This window comes from Pantherophis guttatus, chromosome 14 (genome assembly GCF_059756535.1).
Source record: "Pantherophis guttatus breed Tessera chromosome 14, ASM5975653v1, whole genome shotgun sequence".
NCBI classification, from domain to species: Eukaryota; Metazoa; Chordata; class Lepidosauria; order Squamata; family Colubridae; genus Pantherophis; species Pantherophis guttatus.
This window is the reverse complement of record NC_142076.1, coordinates 5129524-5149496: the sequence shown is the minus strand read 5'-3', so window position 1 is coordinate 5149496 and position 19973 is coordinate 5129524. Positions and strand designations below refer to the sequence as shown.

At 40.7% G+C, this 19973-nt stretch overlaps 1 protein-coding gene across 1 annotated transcript in view; it reads left to right on the top strand.

The window, feature by feature from the left end:
• Nucleotides 1-19973, top strand: part of ABAT (4-aminobutyrate aminotransferase) — a 76848-nt gene that overhangs the window by 39913 nt on the left and 16962 nt on the right. The window contains exons 3-9 of the mRNA XM_060692998.2: nucleotides 3491-3588; nucleotides 4902-4931; nucleotides 5935-6052; nucleotides 9870-9919; nucleotides 12018-12098; nucleotides 13596-13688; nucleotides 16030-16092. Of these exons, the coding sequence (XP_060548981.1) occupies nucleotides 3491-3588; nucleotides 4902-4931; nucleotides 5935-6052; nucleotides 9870-9919; nucleotides 12018-12098; nucleotides 13596-13688; nucleotides 16030-16092 (533 nt within the window). The remainder of the gene's footprint in view (nucleotides 1-3490; nucleotides 3589-4901; nucleotides 4932-5934; nucleotides 6053-9869; nucleotides 9920-12017; nucleotides 12099-13595; nucleotides 13689-16029; nucleotides 16093-19973) is intronic.

Here is a 19973-nt window from a genome sequence, read left to right as displayed (position 1 = left end):
ATTAAAAAATTTCCCCTACCGGTTCTGTGGGCGTGACTGGGTGGGTGTGGCCAACTCGACATCACTCACATCAAGGGGCTCATCACTGGCCCCTCCCCCCCCAGCCACTCCTTGTCGCGAATGGCAGGAAAATGGGGAGGGGAATATTCCTGCCTATCATCCTTCCTTCAATCTGTGCTGAGATTGAGGAATGAATAACAGGCAGGAAAATCCCCTTTCCCATTTTCCTGCCTTTCACAAAAACTGCTCCATTCCAGCTGCTCCCCCCCCCTCCCTTCCCTCCTGGGGACTATCTTAAAAGGGACAGGCTGCAGCAGCTCCCTTGTGAATGGAGGAAGAAAAGTTAGCATTCTCTCTGCTGCATTTAACATTGAATTCTGTGGCAGAGAGAAGGCTAACTTTTCTCCCTCCATTCAGAACGGAGTTGCTGCTCCCTTTATGGTTCCCTCCTGGCCCCCTCCCTCCCGGGGACTATCTTAAAAGGACAGGCTGCAGCAGCTCCATTCTGAATGGAGGGAGAAAAGTTAGCATTCTCTCTGCTGCATTTAACATTGAATTCTGTGGAATATCAAGCGGCCGGAAGAGGTGAGCGGCGACCGGCCGAGCATGTGTGGGGGCAAGAAAGGGTAATTACTACCGGTTCGGCGAACTGATGCCCATAATCCCTAGTGGTTCGCCTGAACCGGTAGGATTTCACCCCTGCTGTCCAGTCTCTTTTTAAAAGCCTCCAGTGATGGAGCATCCACACTTTCTGAAGGCAAGCTATTCCACTGGTTAATTGTCCTCACTGTTAGGAAGTTTCTCCTTAATTCCAGGTTGCTTCTCTCCTTCATTAGCTTCCATCCTTGCTTTCTGGCGCATTGGGAGTCTGTCTGTCTGTCTATTGGCTGTCTGTCTGTCTGTCTGTCTGTCTGTCTATCTGTCTGTCTTTCATCCATGCATTCATCTATCTATCTAGCTAATCTATCTCTCTAATCTTATTTATCTATCATCTGTCTATGATCTATCTATGATCTCTCTCTCTCTCTCTCTCTCTCTCTCTATCTAATCTATCCATCCATCCATCCATCCATCCATCTATCATCTATATCTATCTATCTAATCTGTCTGTCTGTCTATCTAATCTATCTATTGTCTATGATTATCTATCTATTTATCTATCTATCTATCTATCTAATCCATCTGTCTATCGTCTATTATCTATCTATCTATCTATCTATCTATCTATCTATCTATCTATCTATCTATCATCTATCTATCGTTTCTATAGCTACCCATCTCAATCAATTACTCTGGGCTGCTTAAAGTTTTAAAAAATTGTAGTTTATGAAATATGCCTTCTATACATCCTCTGTCTACCTCCTTTCTGAGCCCCGTTCTGATCATTTAAACAGAAGCTACAGAAGACATAACAACCATTGCATTGTTTCCAACACTTTTAGGTGACTCCCCAAAACGGTCGTCTCAAAGCATGGCCTTGCCTACCCCAGATCCTTCGTGTTTCAAAATCCTTCAAGGAGAGACCCAGTTTACTCTTCCCCTTGGCTAACTAGCCTTCATTGCACATCTGAATGATTGGGTAGCTTCTCTCGGGGTTGGGGTCACGATCTTTCTTCAGCTCCCTGTAGCTGTTCTGCCTTGCACCCAGGGAATGTGTGCAGCATTGTGTAAGCAACTCTGGTTCGGTTCCCCTGGGATGGTTTCGGTTCGTTGTACAGTTTTAGATAATCATTATGATTATTTTGGTGTGAGTATCCCCGTGCTAGGGAAAGCATTACTCTGAGTGGGCGCCAATCTCCTGCATCTTGTTTGCCCTCAGTCACATCTGACGTTATCCTGGAAACGTTTTATAAATAAAGTTCATGTTCCCAGGCTGCATGTTAAGAGCTGTTTACTTGCTGAGAAAGTTCCTGACCGATGGTTGCTCTTCTAGCTGTTCAAATGACCGAGCACATTTGGCTGATGATGCAATTTCCTGGAAAAATCCCACAAATTTTCTCCTCTTCCTTATTTTCCTGGGGGCGAAGGGGGCATTTGGTCGTCTTCTTCTTTTACTTTAAGGGCATTCGATTTGATAGCCATAAAATGTACCAAAAAAGAATTGTGTATGTAATATTAAAAAAAAAACTACCTATAGGTCAGAGATCAGCAACTTTAAACACTCAAAGAGCCACAAAGGTCCTAACTGGAAGCCCCCTGTTCAATTCTGGAGCCAACTGGAAATCTGGTTCCCCCCACCATAGTATAATGGTATTATACATACCATAGGATGATGGTATAAATTTGACCTTACAAGTTTTAAAAATGCAGGATTTTTTTTTTTTTTTTTTTTTTTTGGACTGCAACAAAAAGATCCTGGCTATATATCGACTTTGGAAATTTAATAGATTAAGGGACCAGCAAGATTTAAAACTACATCTTTGACTTAATTAGAAGAAATTTTCTCATGAGAAAATGGCCATTGTTTTGATACTTTTACGATAAGGAGACCTTGGATGAAGAAGAAGAGGCTAGAGGATGAAGTAAGTGGAGCAGAAATTTATAATACAAGTTTTTGAATATTTTGTTTTTTACCAAGTTTCTCTTGACAAGATGGACAGAACAGGTTTCAGTGAAGTTATAAAGCAAGAACAAGGGTCAATGCATGTTTACGAAATCACTCCGAAATGTAACACAAATGGAACTGAGGGATGATTTGAGAAGTTGCACAGATACTGAACCAAGAAACTGATTTGTCGGTTGTTTATTGAATATACAAAAGAGCTCTTTTTAACGTTTTGGAGGACTTTATTAGAAGTCACAAGTCACAAACTTACTGGATTTAAATAAATCTCTTAAAGCTTTGAAAGATCCTTACTTTGAAACAGACGAACAGAAATTTAGCTTTGGGATTTTATTTGAGAGGATTAAAGAATATTTTTTGAAAACTCAAGGAAGGAATACAAGCTTGGTTTATTTGATCAGGACTAAACAAAGAAAATAATGATCTCTGGTTGCCCTTACCAGACTTTTGCTAACAAAAATGATTAATAAAACATCTGGATGTTTTTTTTTAGTCAAGAGATGAGCTATGGGGAGAAGAGAGTATATGGTGTATTTAGAAAGGGTGATAAACTATTAAAATGGTTTATACTTCTTGGGATGAAGGGAAAAAGTAGTTCTTTTTTATTTTTCTCTTTTATTTTGTATTTTTCTGTTTACATTTTTGTAGCCTGTATTAGCTTTTATTTTCATGTATAATTCTTAATACAATTATTTGGGGAAAAGAGAACAAACTGGGTTTCAATATGTAATCATGTCTTAAAGATCAGAAGCATTTAAGAACAGCTAGTGTGAGGGGATCTGTTAATATTCCAAGTTATTTTTATACACCATTCATCAAGTATATATCTTGCAATGCTATACTCTCCAGGTACATACAGAGGTCCCTTCTTGGATGTCCTTCCTAGAGTCACTTTTTTAATTCATTTTTTTGTTTGTTTGTTTGCAGGACTCCGAGGTATCAGCCAAGTGGCAGCTAAAATTGACATGGAATTTGACTATGATGGGCCACTGATGAAGACGGAAGTCCCTGGGCCAAGATCCAGGGTAAGTCAAGATGAGGATGTCCATCCTTAATACTCCTACCACCCCACTATCACTATCTCCAATTTTTTTGGGGTCGGTGGTGGGGGTAGAATACAAGAGATTGAACACTCCTTAAAAGTCCTTCCTTGACTTTGTGGTTGGATTTTAATTCCTCTTTTTAAATAACTTTATTAGATTTTCAAATAAAGAAATAAAAACAAACACAAACTAATGATTAAAGTAAAAGAAAGAGAGAAGCAAAGCAAAGCCAGAAGTGGAGAAAGAAAATGAAGGAAAAACAAGTATAAACGATCTCCTACTTTCGTTTACAGCAGACACAAGTATAAATTTACACGAAACTCTTAACGCTAAATTTATATCGTAGCTTTCCTTGTTTTTCTATTCTCTACATTGTTTTTCTAATCATCAAATCTGATGGTTATAATTTCATTTTTTTCTGTTTAATAAAAGAGTCCAATTTTCCAATCATGGGACTTTAATTCCCATGGCATGGAGATGAAAGCAAACTCTGGAAGACTGTTTTATCATTATAATCCTTATTTTATTTTATAGTTTAGGTTTAGGTTTAGGTTTAGGTTTAGGTTTAGGTTTAGGTTTAGGTTTAGGTTTAGTTTAGTTTAGTTTAGTTTAGTTTAGTTTAGTTTAGTTTAGTTTAGTTTTATATGATTTTATTTACATCCTGCCTTTATTATTTTATAAATAACTCAAGGTGGCGAAGATACCTAATACATCTTCCTATTTAAAAAAATACTTCTAGTATTTATGGATTTGGGATAACATGGATTTTGCCTTTAGAAGTTGTAGGTGCTCCATCACTGGAAGTTTTTAAGAAGAGACTGGACAGCCATTTGTCTGAAATGGTATAGGGTCTCCTGCTAGAAGATCTCCAAGATCCTTTACAGCTCTGTTATTTTTTTATACTTTAGATTTATTTATTATTTATCTTGTATCCTTTTATTATTTTTAAAAATAACTCAAGGCAGCAAACGTATCCAACCCACCTCCTATTCTCCCCAAAACAACCCTGTGAAGTGGGTTGGGCTGAGAGAGAGAGTGACTGGCCAGCTTTCATGGCTAAAGGTAGAACTTGAACTCACCATCTCCTGCTTTCTAGCCTGATGCCTTAACCATTGGTCCAAACTGGCGCTCTGGTTAAATCATGACATTTAAATGCCCTTTGTACTTCCCAGGGTTGAATGAAGTAAAATAAAAAAGAGAAACCAAAAAAGTTGAATAGGTTGTACAGGAAAGTTTCATTCCCTGATTTTTCGATTAGTCAATCTGTATAATAATATTCTTTCTTCTTCTTTCAGGAACTAATGAAAGAGTTGAATGTAATTCAGGTAATTTCTCCAGATTCCATTTGAAAAACATCTCAAGTCTTCTACCCTTCAAATACTGGCCGCTGTCACAAAATTGTATGAATGGCAGGCTGCTAAGCGACATACGTATGCCTGTTTTGTATCTGCAGGGCCACGGCAGATGGTGGCAAAGAAATACTCTGGATATCTGGATATAACTGGGTGCTGCAGGGAAAAAAATAAGGGGATCTGTAGGTGAAATTAAATAAATAAATACATAAACAAATTAATAAATAATCCTGCAAAAATTCCCCAATGCATCCTGATAGGAAGGGCACTTGGACATAGATTTGGAATTCCAAGTGCCCCTCCTCCTTGGTCACATGGCCCAGTAAATGAATGAATGCAGCCTGCCCTGTTTCCTGGTGCGCCCCAATACACACAAATGCAAGACAAAAGGACGGGGAACAGAAACACATATGCCCAATGCATTCCTTGGCTCAGTGAGTGCAATGAAAAATGCAATGGATGGTCTTGCACGAACTGCTAATTGCATTTAGCTTCAGCTGGCCTCTTCTGTAAAATGGGCACGCTATTGCATTACTGATCTTTTCAAATTCATTTCCATTTAAAAATTCTGTAAATGGGGCTCGCATAGCAATAAGACAATCCTAGAATCCCCTTACCTTTACTATATAATTTTTCACTATAATAAAATGTACAAAACAAACAAAAACTAAGATAGAAACTAAGCAATAAAAAAACCCGAGAGAACTTGAAAAAAAGAAAAGCAGAAACATACAACTGTAGTTGTCCTCTTAAAGTTTTCCCCAGACTATTTACCCCCTTTTTAATCCCCAAATGCCAAACCACCAGAATTCCCTTGTCTTTCCAAGACAAGCATGTCTACAGTAAAACGATTTACAGAAATGGGAAACCATCCAGAGTTTCCTATTTTCCAGCCTAAATCGTGGCTTATTTTGCTTGATTCTCAACTTTGGCGTCGCGCCAGGAAATCTCAGCTTGTTTCATCTGTTTCTCTCAGAACGCCGAGGCAGTCCACTTTTTCTGCAACTACGAAGAAAGCCGAGGAAATTATCTTGTGGATGTTGATGGAAACCGGATGTTGGATCTCTACTCTCAGATTTCATCCATCCCGATTGGTAAGAATTTTTTTGGAATCTTTGCAAGGTTTCGGAACTCAGCTGGAGCAACGGCGGGCAGCCATAAGCCCCAAATTCTCCTTTTCGGGATCAAGAGCCACACCAAAGATTAGTTTGACAAATTGAGAGTTATAGACAGGAACAAGGTACTACAGGTAGTCCTTGACATTCATTTAGTGACCGTTCAAAATTACAATGGCACCGAAAGAGTCACTGGGTTTGGAGAGCCTTGTTCTCAGGGGAAAAGCTTCATGTGAGCTCCTGAAAAAAAAAAGGCAATTCAGATGAAACTACTGTATTTTTTGGAGTATAAGACGCACCTTTTTCCCCCAAAAAAGAGGGTGAAAATCTGGGTGATTTTATACTCCGAATGTTGCCCTACCCAGCTTCTCAAATGGAGGTTTCAGAGGCTGAAAAAGCTTCAGAAAAGAAGCTTCAGAAAAGAAGCCCCCAAACAGAGCTTCAGAAAAAAAGCCTCCAAACAGAGCTTCAGAAAAAAAGCCTCCAAACAGAGCTTCAGCGGCCTTTTTTCTGAAACTCGGTTTCGGAGTCTTTCAGAGGCAGGAAAAAAAGTTTTTTCTGAAACAGAGTTTCAGAAGTTTCATAGGCAGAAAATAAAGGCAAGGCACACAGCTCACAACCAAGGAACCTGTTGCTAAAATTCACCTCTGGGAACAGCTGATTGGGGGTATTCCGGGAGGCAGATCCACCCGCCAATCAGCTTTTTTCTTATTTTCCTCCCCAAAAACTAAGATGCATCTTATACTCCAAAAATTACGGTAAATGGGGGGATTTTGAATCTACCAAATTTTTATCAGTAAGTCTTCAATTTTAGGTAGCTTTTGTTCTGACCCTGCCTTACCAAATAATGATAAGCTGCTTGCTCGCGCATACAAACAAACCCCTTTTCAAACAGGGTAGGAACAGTCTTTTCACGTGGATAAACAAAAAACCAAACGTAATTAGTCCCAACAGACCTGGCCAAGAAATCTGAATTGCTTGCTGTATCCTAAAAGTGAACTGTTGTCTGCAACAACCGGCCACTCCCAAACCTCTACTATTTATTTCCCAGCCAGGAAGGGGCTGGCTAGCGTCCACGTCTGCCTTTCCCTCAGAGCTGGCTTATTGATTTCCTTTGCTCTCCTCTCCTCTCTGTGCATATGTGCATCTGGGATGGGGCCCCTTGTGTTCCTCCCCCTCACTCAGCTCAGCCCCTGAAGACAGCTACCTCCCCACCGATTTACTCTGTCTCGGATGCTGTTTCCTTTTCAAAGCTTTCCAAAGGCTCCGAAGCTGGCCCAGTTTCTCCCTCAACCGCCACCTCCTCCTCGTCTGACTCTGCAGCTAGCTGTGCTGGCAGCCGACGGGCCACAACAGCTGTAGTTTTTAATCTCTTCTAAGGATAGGATAGTTTTGGAAGGATGCTGGGTGTCCTTTTTTTTCAGCCACTGTTGACCTGCCACTCAAGAAAAATATTATCATACTTTCAGTCCTGCTGCAATTTTGACTTTTCAGAACCGATCGGAAGTACAGTCCTGCGTTGTAAAAAGGTTGCCCTATTTAATTTGAAATATGCATTTGAAAGACAAAGGTCATGTCTTTGAAGATGGTAGATAGATAGAGAGAAGATCATTGGTTTGAAAGGTGTCAAAGGACATCTACATTTATGTGAAGCCGCTGGGTGAGATCATCCGTGGTTTTGGGGTGAAGTGTCATCTGTACGCTGACGACACTCAGCTGTACATCTCCACCCCAGACCACCCCAACGATGTGATGTCTCGCTGCCTGGAGGCCGTGCGGGTCTGGATGGGGAGGAACAGGCTCAGACTCAACCCGTCCAAGACCGAGTGGCTGTGGCTGCCGGCGTCCCGATATAGTCAGCAGGTGCCATCGCTGACTATTGGGGGTGAATCTTTGCCCCCCACAGAGAGGGCTCGCAATCTGGGTGTCCTCCTGGACGCACGGCAGTCTTTAGAAGAGCATATGACGGCCGTGGCCAGGGGGGCCTTTTATCAGGTTCACCTGATCCGCCAGTTGCAGCCCTTTCTGGACCGGGACGCCTTGCGCACGGTCACTCATGCCCTTGTCACCTCCCGGCTGGACTATTGTAATGCTCTCTACATGGGGCTCCCCTTGAAGAGCACTCGGAGGCTCCAACTGGTCCAGAATGCGGCCGCGCGGGTGGTTATGGGTGCAACTCGTTGTGCCTGTGTGACACCCCTCCTGCGCGAGCTGCACTGGCTCCCAGTGGTCTTCCGGGTGCGATTCAAGGTGCTGGTTACCACCTTTAAAGCGCTCCATGGCATAGGACCCGGGTACCTTCGAGACCGTCTTCTGCCACCAGTAGCCTCCCACCGGCCAGTCCGCTCCCACAGAGAGGGTCTCCTCAGGGTGCCTTCGGCCAAGATATGTCGGCTGGCGACACCCAGGGGGAGGGCCTTCTCTGTGGGAGCCCCAGCCCTGTGGAATGAACTGCCCCCGGAAATACGTAAGATCTCCGACCTCCGGGTGTTTCGTTGCGCATTGAAGACCCTGTTGTTCCGCCAGGCTGGGCTATCAACATAATGATTTTAAATTGGGATATTTTAATTTTTTGGGATTTTAAACCAGCCAAATCTATTTAATTATTTTAATTTTTAATCATTGTTGTGTCTTGTGTTTTTAAATTGGCTGTACACCGCCCTGAGTCCATCGGGAGAAGGGCGATATAGAAATAAAATTATTATTATTATTATTATTATTATTATTATTATTATTATTATTATTATTATTATTATTATTATTATTACATTAAAATTGAACAGCCCTTTCTCGGTGGGGGGGGGTTAGGGTTAGGGTTACCCATCTCTTGTTTACAATGCAATTCCTTTCAGCAGTTCCAAGAAGGTTCCACACCCATTTGCACTATTCAGGTGACCCTGAGGACACAGATAAACCTCCAAGTGGCCTCAACAATTCTCAGAGAGAGTGCTAATGACCAGATGACTGCAAAGAATATAAATCCTTCCATCCTCCACCATTCAGTCAGAACTGAAGAAGCTTGTTGGATGAGAAGCCAAACATCTTCAAGGAAAAACAAAACCCAGCTTTTTTGGGGGGTGGGGGAAGCATCTTTGGGACAATTGAATGTGAAAGTTGCTGAAATATCTTTCCTTTTTTCCCCAAGTTTTTTATTTTTTTACAAATATATCAAATCAATGCATGAACAGCATGGCACCTGGGTGTCTTACATTCTATTACAAGTAAAACTAATAAAACTAACCATAATTATTACATTCAGCCAACTTATATTTTTCTAATAATGCACATTTATATTATGTTGCAATTTATTGTTATTCAGTTGTTCCATCTTCTTGTTACTTTTATTTTATTATATAAAAATGTATACACTAATATTCCCCCTTCTCTTATTTCTAACACTTATTCTAACTTTTAATCCTGTCACCCTTTATTAAAAGACTTTTGCTTTCTAGTTTATCTAATTTTTAAGCATGCCACCCACCTAAAAGTAAAAAAAAAGAAAAAACGACAGAGAAAAATAAATCAGAACAAAAAGGAGAAATCATCTATCCATCGTATCTTGCCCACTTAAATACTCTAATTGCTATGCCTTTAAAAGAGAGAGAGAGAGAGAGAGAGAGGGAGAGGCAAATCAGAACAATGACAAAAAAGAGACTCATCTATCCATCATCTCTTGCCCGCTTCAACACTCTAGTTGCTATGCTTTTTTTAACTTGCCTCCCAAATTCCTCTCTTGGCTGAAAGTTGCTGAAATTTCTTGAAAGCAGATGATAAAGGCCCCTGTGTTTCCTTGTAGGCTACAGCCACCCATCTCTGATCAAACTTTTGCAGCAGCCCCAGAATCTGGTAAGTGACCTTTTGCAGAAGGTACCAAATTTGCCAAAACGGTGCATAAATTGCCTGTTTGTGAAGCTTCCCTTCTTCTCCCCAAGATCCCAGAGTGTCTTCCTGTCCTTTCCCAGGGCCGTTTATCCACTGCTCAGGGCCTCTGAGGCTGGAACCAGGAGCCTCCCCACCTGCTTGGGGGTGAGTCTCCAAAATAAGCCATTTCCAGGGGAATGGCTGAGAATTACAGGAGTTGGCATGAATGGTTTTGTCTTGCTCTTGAGCAAGGAGAGACCAAATGAACTCATTTCCTGATTGGTTCTGGGTTGGTTCTCGTATCAACCATCTTGTGGTCGGCAGCCAAAGAGGAGAGAAAGAAGAGCAAATCTGAAGAGCTACCCCAAGGTTTCTGGGGTTGCTAATCTCCATCATAGTTTTAAATTCTTTGTGTCATCACAAGTGCTCTTCACTGCCAAGCTAATGCGTGTGTAGGACAAAGCCTCCCAACAAGGCATCAGAAATGGAAGGAAAAGAAAGGGAAAAGGAGAGGAAGAAAGGAAGGGGAAATAAGAGTAGGAGAGAGGGTTAGGAAGAGGGGAAGAATGAGGGAAAGGAAGGGGAAGGAGAGGAGGGGAAGGAGAGGAGGAAAGAAGGAAGTTGAAGAGAATAGAAGAAGGGAGGGAAGGGTAAGAGGGGAGAAGGAGAGGAATGGTTGTTGTGGAAGAAGGGAGATATGGAATGGTAGAAGAGCAACTCCGAATATATTTTAAAATTTTAAAGTTTCATTGAAGAATGAACCAATATGGAAATCAAAAGATAATATGTGTGATAAGAATGGTTAAAGAGATTGTATGAAATGGAAGGAGGATGCTCGCAGCATGCTAGACTAAGCTAACATGGGTTTGGTAGCTTGTAATTCAGTATTTGGGGATCCCCAGGTGCTGGATTGGCATGTAATGTGAACCAAGCCACATGCCCTCTAGACAACTGTGTTATTTACATGAATGGTGTTAGCATGTTACGTGAACTCCTCATACATGTATTGGAAGAAGGTTTTGGACTGATTAGAAGCTTTTTCTCTGGATGTCCATGGCAAGATGGATCTTTCTCGATGAGGCAAGGATGGGTCACAAAAGAAATAGTTTTTTGAAGGCCCAGCAAAACCTGGTTATATTTCTTTTAGATTTTTAGACATAAGTTAAACCCAAGTAATGTTTTAGAGCAGTGTTTCTCAACCTTGGCTGTGGAATTCTTGGAGTTGAAGTTCGCACACCTCAAAGCTGCCAGGGTCAAGGAACACTGATCTGGAGGGCAAAAAAAAAAAAAAAAAAAAAAAATCTGTTCAAAATCTAGAGGACACCAAAGCGGTCTCAGTCATAAGTAGCATTTCCCATCTGCAGAGTCTCCCAAATAGTTTCCACTCCAGCTAAATTCTGATACCAGAAACAGCTTGGTTGGCTTACAGGTTTGGGGGAAGGGTGGTTGCAAGCATCAAAATTGGGGGGGGGGTGTTCTTTGTTTAAGGCAATCAAGGTCAACCCATGAAGTGTTTTTGGTTGACCCTTAGATAAGAAGTTTGTGTTCTATTCATGATAAACTTCTCTTCTCTTCTCTCATTTTTCTTTTCTCTATTCTATTTTGTTCTTCCCTTTTCCTCTTCTCTTTTCTCCTTCTCCTTCTCTTTTTCTTCTCTTCTCTTCTGTTTTCTTCTTCCATTCTTTTCTCTGACCTATTTTCATCTTTCATTTTTCTCCTTCCTCTTTTCTTCTTCTCTTCTCTCATTTTTCTTTTCTCTGTTCTATTTTGTTCTTTCCTTTTCCTCTTCTCTTTTCTCCTTCCCTTTTTCTTCTCTTCTCTTTTGTTTTCTCCTTCCATTCTTTTCTCTGTCCTATTTTCTTCTCTCATTTTTCTCTTTCCTCTTTTCTTCTTCTCTTCTCTCATTTTTCTTTTCTCTGTTCTATTTTGTTCTTCCCTTTTTGTCTTCTCTTTTCTCCTTCCCTTTTTCTTCTCTTCTCTTCTGTTTTTTTCGTCCATTCTTTTTTCTGTTCTATTTTCTTCTTTCTTCTTTCATTTTCCTCTTTCCTCTTCTTTTCTTTTCTTCTCTTTTTTCTTTACTCAGAGTGCTTTTGTCAACAGACCTGCTCTAGGAATTTTGCCTCCAGAAAATTTTGCTGAAAAGCTAAGGGAATCTTTGCTCTCGGTAAGTTTTTTCCTAGCATAGAAGGAGCAATGAAACTGACATCTAGTATCCAGTATAAGAATTCCAGGGCTGGCAAATACAAGGAGAGGCTGAGGCAACTAGATAGGTCTAGCATTTTAAAAGGACAACAAGGATAAGGGAATGATAGCCCTCTTTTAAAAATCTGAAAAGATGCCACCCGGAACAAGACGATTATGAGTTCTCTGTTATCTCAGATTGCAGGATAAGGGCTAAGGTTACATTGAGAAAAGTGTTTTAAGAATGAGAGCATTTTAGCAATGACCTTTGAGATGATGGACTCTCAGGATCAAAGAGAAGTTGGATTGACATCAATTGAAGAGTCTTTCTTTTGAATTCTTGCCTTGGGTAGAATGGAGTCCATGGACAGAATAGAATAGAATAGAGTAGAGTAGAGTAGAGTAGAGTAGAGTAGAGTAGAGTAGAGTAGAGTAGAGTAGTTTAGAGTAGAGTAGAACAGAACAGAACAGAACAGAACAGAACAGAACAGAACAGAATAGAATAGAATTTTGTATTGGCCAAGTGTGATTGGACACACAAGGAATTTGTCTTTGGTGCATATGCTCTCAGTGTACATAAGGAGAATAAAATACATTCATCAAGAATAAAAAGATACAACACTTAGTGATAGTCAAGGTTACTAATAAGCTATCAAATCATACTAGGAAACAAGTAAAAACAATATAAATTGAAAGATACAAGCAACATGGTTATAGTAATAAGTGAGAAGAGATAGATACTAGTAAGGAAGAGAAAAATAATAGTAATGCAGACTTAGTAAATAGTTTGATGGTGTTGTGGGAAGTAGTTGTTAAGCAGAGTGATGGCATTTGGGAAAAAACTGTCCTTGTGTCTATTTGTTCTGGTGTGCAGTATATAATACTAGAGTATATATACTCTATATATTGTATACTATATATAATATATATATATATATATATATATTATATATAGTATACAATATATAGAGTATATATAAAATAATAGGGGGTCACCAACCTTTCAGACCTCAGGGACCACTAAATTTATAATTTTAAATCCCGCGGACCACTAATATGAATTTTTTAAAAAGATAAATAGTATTTATTTATCTTTATAAATAAAGATCTATATAAAATTTATAAATTTATCTATATAAAAAATGTGTCTTTTTTTTTTTGTATTGTGTATTTTAACTTTTGGAAACTCAATAAATATTGTATTTTTTTTTGAAAAATGCAAATAATTTTTCTACGGACCACCAGTGGTCCATGGACTACTGGTTGGTGACCACTGGAATAGTATATAGTATATAAATGGTAGTTCCAACCCTAAAGATTCCATACTTTTATCCTTAGGCAATAGAGACTAATTTTAAAAAAATTGGGGGGGGGGTTGGTTTAAAAGAAGCATCATTTTGTTGCAATGCTCAGTTATGATGAAAGTGTTCCTTAACAGATTCTTTGAATTGAAAGACTTGTGTCTCTTCTCCGCTGCCAGGTGGCTCCTAAAGGCCTCTCTCAAGTAGTAACCATGTCCTGTGGATCTTGCTCCAATGAAAACGCCTTTAAAACCATATTTATGTGGTACAGGGTGAGTAAAAGCTGTATGGATGCTTTTCCTTGTAGCTCCAGATGCTGAGGAAAAGAGGGAGGGTGGTCTTTGCTCAAAGCGGGATAAGGGAGTGAGGCAGGGGTGAAATCTAAAATTTATTACTACTGGTTCTGTGGGCGTGGCTTGGTGGGGGGGTAATGTGACTGGGTGGGTGTGGCCAACTTTTTTTTTTTTTTTTTACTTTTAAAAGCATTTTTTCTACAACCTCTTTGGCTGAAGAGGTTGCAGAAAAAAATGTTTTTAAAAGCCTCTGACGATCAGGCAACTCCGCTGGGATCGTCAGAGGCTTTTAAAGGCATTTTTTTTTCTACAACCTCTTCGGCCGAAGAGGTTGCAGAAAAAAATGCTTTAAGAAGCCTCTGACGATGCCAGCTGAGCCGCGCGATCATCAGAGGCTTTTTTTTTTTTTTTACTTTTAAAAGCATATTTTTGGCCGAAGAGGTTGTAGAAAAAATGCTTTTAAAAGTAAAAAAACCAGCCTCTGATAATCGCGCAGCTCAGCTGGGCATGGGCGGGGGGGCAGGGATTTTTGCTACTGGTTCTCCGAACCACCTGCCGCCATCGCTACTGGATCGGGCGATCCGGTCCAAACCGGGAGCATTTCACCCCTGGAGTGAGGGAGCCTCAGTTTAATTTCAAAATCTTTGTGTCAACAGGCAGAGCAGGAGGGTGGAGTTAAACATGTCATCAGCATAGAGTCGTTGAGTTGCCACAAATGATCCAAGTCCGCCCCCTCTAGAATTTTTTTGACCCATATCTACCGTGTTTTCCTGAAAATACAATGTACCTCGAAATAACTCCTAGCTTCATTTTTATACGTGCTCCCAATATAAGCCCTTCCCCCCCAAATAAGCCCTAATTAAGGGTGCACAGGTAAAACCTAAGCTAGGGTGGGGATGGGGGGGTAGAGCTGCCCTACTCCTTACCTTTGGACAGTTGCAGCCAGTCCTCGCATACCCCGATACCTGCCTTGGTGGCCCATTTCTTCTGCAGCCAGCAAGGCTTTCCTGAAGGCCTCTATAGCCAATAACAGAGCTCCAGATCTATAGGAACTCTGTTATCGGCTGCAGAGGCCTTTAGGAAAACCTTGCCGGCCACAGAAGAAGTTCCTGAAGGCCTCTGACAGCGAAAAGGAAGCTGGGGGTCGACATGCGCAAGTGAGATGAGTCAGTGGACGACATCGCCCCCCACCCCCAAAATAAGACCTTGTGCCTTTTTTGGTGGCAAAAAAAATATAAGACAGGGCCTTATTTTCCGAGAAACGTGTGTAGCACCAATTTAGTGCTGACCATTAATTGACTAGATACAGGGGTGCTATTCAGCAGGTTCTGACAGGTTCTGGAGAACCGGTAGTGGAAATTTTGAGTAGTTCAGAGAACTGGCAAATATCACCTCTAACTGGTCCTAGAGTGAGGTGGGAATGGAGATTTTGCAATATCCTTCCCCCAGGAGCGGGATGGGAATGGGGATTTTGTAGTATCCTTCCCCTGCCATGCCCACCAATCCACACCATGCCCATCAAGCTACGCCCACCAAACCGGTAGTAAAAAAAATTGAATTCCACCACTAACTAGATTCTTATGTATAGGCTTCACTAAATCTTCTGTGCTTCAACTTAATATATGCTCCTGATCCTTTGTGCCTGACAGTCAATCAGCACATCAAACCTTTCATCAGAGATCAGTTTGTTGACTTGATCTGGTTTGACTGATCCGCTGAACAGACAAGGGAAAAGAAGGTGCAGAAATATGGGAAGAATTCTTATCTCCCTCCCCATATCTGAATTGGAGCTCTGCTAAGCCTCATTTAGGGTTCCATCACTTTAAGATCAGATCTTGCCCATTCTCAGCCATGGACCCTTGATAGATGCTGTGGGATGAGGGCCCCAAAGGAAAAGAAATATCTCCATTCCAGAATTAAAAGGATCTCATTTCAAAGAAGGTTCCAGAGAAGATTCGCTTACTCCATCCACCTCATCAGAGGCTTTTTTTTTTTTTACTTTTAAAAGCATTTTTTCTACAACCTCTTCAGCCGGAAAAAAAATGCCTTTAAAAGCCTCTGATGATCCCAGCTGAGTTGCCTGATCGTCAGAGGCTTTTAAAAGCATTTTTTTCTGCAACCTCTTAAAGTTGTAGAAAAAATGCTTTTAAAAGTTAAAAAAAAAAGTTGGCCTCGCTCAGCCAGTCACAAATCCCCCCACCAAGCCACGTCCACAAAATAAGCCACGCCCACAGAACCGGTAGTAAAAAAATTTAGAATCCACCCCTGGTTGGAAGGCAACTCTTGACTGGGAAGATGATAGGAAACCTTTCTTTTCCAGAACAAAGAAAGAGGAGACAACAGAGTTACCAAAGAAGAGTTGGAGACCTGCATGATTAACCAGGTAAGGTACATTCCTTCATTCAAAAGCCATGACAGATCTACATTCTGGATCTTTGCTTCAGTGTTCATCTGCCCAGTAAGACAGCATAAGACCTAGAGCTAGTCCTCAACTTAAAGAAGTTATGTATGAAGTTATGACGACACCGAAAAAGTGACTTATGACCATGTCGGATACTTGACAACTTAATAAATACATTTTTATTAAATTATAAAGTATTATAAAATACAAAATACAGAAGCAAATCAGAGGACAGTGAAGGGGAAAGGAAAAGAGGAAAGGCAACTGACTCACATTTATGACGGTTGCAGTGTCCCGGGGTCACGTGATCTCCTATTGTGACCTCCTGACAAGCTACGTCAATGCAGATTCACTTAACAACTGTGTTCCTGTTTGAACAACTGTAGTGATTCAAATGTGCCAAGAAAAGTTGTAAAATGGGGCAAAACTCACTTAAACAAATTTCTCGCTTAGCGACATAAATTTTGGAAACTCAATTGTGGTCGTAAATTGAGAACTATCTGTGCTGAAATTAGAATATGAGTACAGACCACACCCGTTGCAACATCAGAGGACTGGCGACTAAAAGGACAAGGTGTACTGAGCAAGTAGTCAGCACAACACTTGCCACCTTTTGTTGTTTTTATTCTAATTGCCTGACTATAAACATTTCTGTATTCCAACCCTCACTCCTACTTTCCTGTGGACTGGATATCCCTTTAAAAAAAAACCAACCCTTTTTTTTAAACCCAACAAACCCTTTCCTTACGTCATTCTCTTGGGACTTTGCCCGTTCTCTCTTTCATAACTCAGTTTCCCCATAGCATCTGATGTAGTCCGTTTCATAATCCTTTAAATCAGTTCTGCAAACTGATAGTAAATACCACTGCTCCGTTTTTTTGTTTTTATGCAAGTAATATGAATTCTATTCTATTCTATTCTATTCTATTCTATTCTATTCTATTCTATTCTATTCTATTCTATTCCTGATTCTATTCTATTCTATTCTATTCTATTCTATTCTATTCTATTCTATTCTATTCTATTCTATTCTATTCTATTCTATTCTATTCTATTGACCCTCTGTTTCATTTTCTTCTCTTGGTTTTCTTGTTTTATTTCCATACTTTATGTTCTTAAAAGCTAGACAATGTCCACAATAAGGTTTGGACCGCTAGAAAACAAGAGGGTGGATGAGCGTTGTCAATTGTTTCTTTTATAGTTGGAAAATCAAAGACGTTTTCAGGAAGAGTCGAGCACTCTGGGCAGGCAGGGATGCTGTCTCGAAAATAGGGATGTGATGCAGTGACCCAGATATGAAGGCCAGAGGGCAGCCCAGTCACTTCCCACAGAGACAGCAGCTTCTTTTAACAGAAAGCATTCTAAATGACTGAAACTAGAATAGCAAGAGTTGGAAGTAGTGGTGGGTTCCTCCCGGATCGGCCCGGTTCTGCCGAGCCAGTAGCGGTGATGATATGACGTCACCGAACCAGTTCTGCCCCCCCGCCCCCCGCGTTATTCTTACCTTTTATTTGGCCCCACCTCCAATCTGTTGCTGCCTCCTGACTCCCAGCTGATGGGCTATAAGGAAAAAAACTTGCCATGGGGCTTCAAAGAGCTGCCCAACAGCTGATCAGTGGTAAAAGGCAGTTTGGTGATAGACCAGTGCCTCCAAAAACAAATGAGTAGACCAGTGCCTGCAAAAATAAATGGGTAGACCAGTGCCTGCAAAAATACACGAGTAGACCAGTGCCTACAAAAATAAATAGGTAGACCAGTGCCTGCAGAAATAAATGAGTAGACCAATGCCTGCAAAAATAAATGGGTAGACCAGTGCCTGCAAAAGTAAATGAGTAGACCAATGCCTGCAAAAATAAATGAGTAGACCAGTGCCTGCAAAAGTAAATGAGTAGACCAATGCCTGCAAAAGTAAATGAGTAGACCAGTGCCTGCAAAAATAAATGAGTAGACTAGTGTCTGCAAAAATAAATGGGTAGACCAGTGCCTGCAAAAATACATGAGTAGACCGGTACAGCTCTACAAGCAGTTAAAAGCCTGGTAGACCAGTACCTCTGCTAAATCCTAAAGAATTGTCACATGACCATCAAGCCACGCCTACAAAATAACCCACGCCCACAGAACCAGTAGTAAAAAAAATTAGCACCCACCCCTGGTTGGAAGGGACCTTGGAGGTCTTCTAGTCCAACCCCCTGTTCAAGCATTAGAGACCCAATACCATTCCAGACAAATGGCTGCCCAATTTCTTTTTAAAAACCTCCAGTGATGGAGCACCCACTACTTCTGAAGGCAAAAGCTGTTCTACTGTCAGGAAATTTCTCCTTACTTCTTGGTTGCTTCTCTCCTTGATTAATTCCCATCCACTGCTTATTGTCCTGCCCTTCTGGTGTCTGGAGAATAGGTTGTCCTCCTCTTCTTTGTGGCAGCTCCTCAAATATTGGAACACTGCTATTGTGTCACCCCCTAGTCCTTTTTTTCACCAGACCAGACCCAAGTTCTTCACTCTTCATGTGTTTTGTCCTCCAATCCCCTAATCATTTTTATTGGTCTTCTCTGCACTTTTTCTAGAATCTCAACCAGGGGTGCTATTCAGCAGGTTCTGACAGGTTCTGGAGAACTGATAGTGAAAATTTTGAGTAGTTCAGAGAACTGGCAAATACCACCTCTGGCTGGCCCCAGAGTGGGGTGGGAATGGGGATTTTGCAATATCCTTCCCCCAGGAGTGGAGAGGAAATGAGGATTTTGGAATATCCTTCCCCTGGAGTGGGGTGAGAATGGGAATTTTGCAAGATCCTTCTCCCAGGAGTGGGATGAGAATGGAGATTTTGCAGTATCCTTCCCCTGGAGTGGGGTGGGAATGGGGATTTTGCAGTATCCTTCCCCTGCCACGCTCACAGAACCGATAGTAAAAAAAAATTGAATTCCACCACGGATCTCAACATCTTTTTTTATATTGTGGTGACCAAAATTGGATGCAGTATTCTAGGCGTGGTCTTATTAAGGCTTTATAGAGTGGTATTCGTACCTCCCTTGATCTTGATCGTATCCCTCCGTTAATGCAATTTAGGATTGCATTGGCTTTTTTGGCTACCGCCAAAATCTGTACCTGTACATTGGATTTTTCTTACCTAAGTGATTGGTGGCATCAAAGGGGCTAATGATCAAGGTCAACCTAGGACTAGGGAGGTCTACCTCTCATCTTTTGGTCAGCCATAAAGTCCTCTGGTTGACTTTGGACCAACCACTCCTCACCTAATCTAAGATGGTTCTGTGAAAATAACACTTGAAGAAGGGTGAAATAAGACTGCATCTTGAGGGATAACTTTTTGCTTGGTTTTTGAAATCTGCTTTGCTTGGGTTTGAATGCCAGCCCTCTGTTTTAATATTCATAAAAGAGGAAAGCTTTCTCCTCATAATACAGCAGAATTGGAAAAATATAAAAATAAGTTATCCTCCACCTGAATGGGTATCATTCAGTTGTTCAGTCCAGTTAGCGTTGCTGTGGGGAAGAGGCTGCCCCCTAGTGGCCTAATTTGAAATTTTAATGAACAGAACAGAACAGAACAGAACAGAACAGATCAGAATAGAATAGAATAGAATAGAATAGAATAGAATAGAATAGAATAGAATAGAATAGAATAGAATAGAATAGAATAGATTTTTTTTATTGGCCAAGTGTGATTGGACACACAAGGAATTTGTCTTTGGTGCATACGCTCTCAGTGTACATAACAGAAAAGATATGTTCATCAAGAATCATAAGGTACAACACTTAACGATAGTCATAGGGAACAAAATAAGCAATCAGGAAACTGATTGCTTTTTAATGAATAATGAATGAATAATGAATAAGCATTAACTTTCTC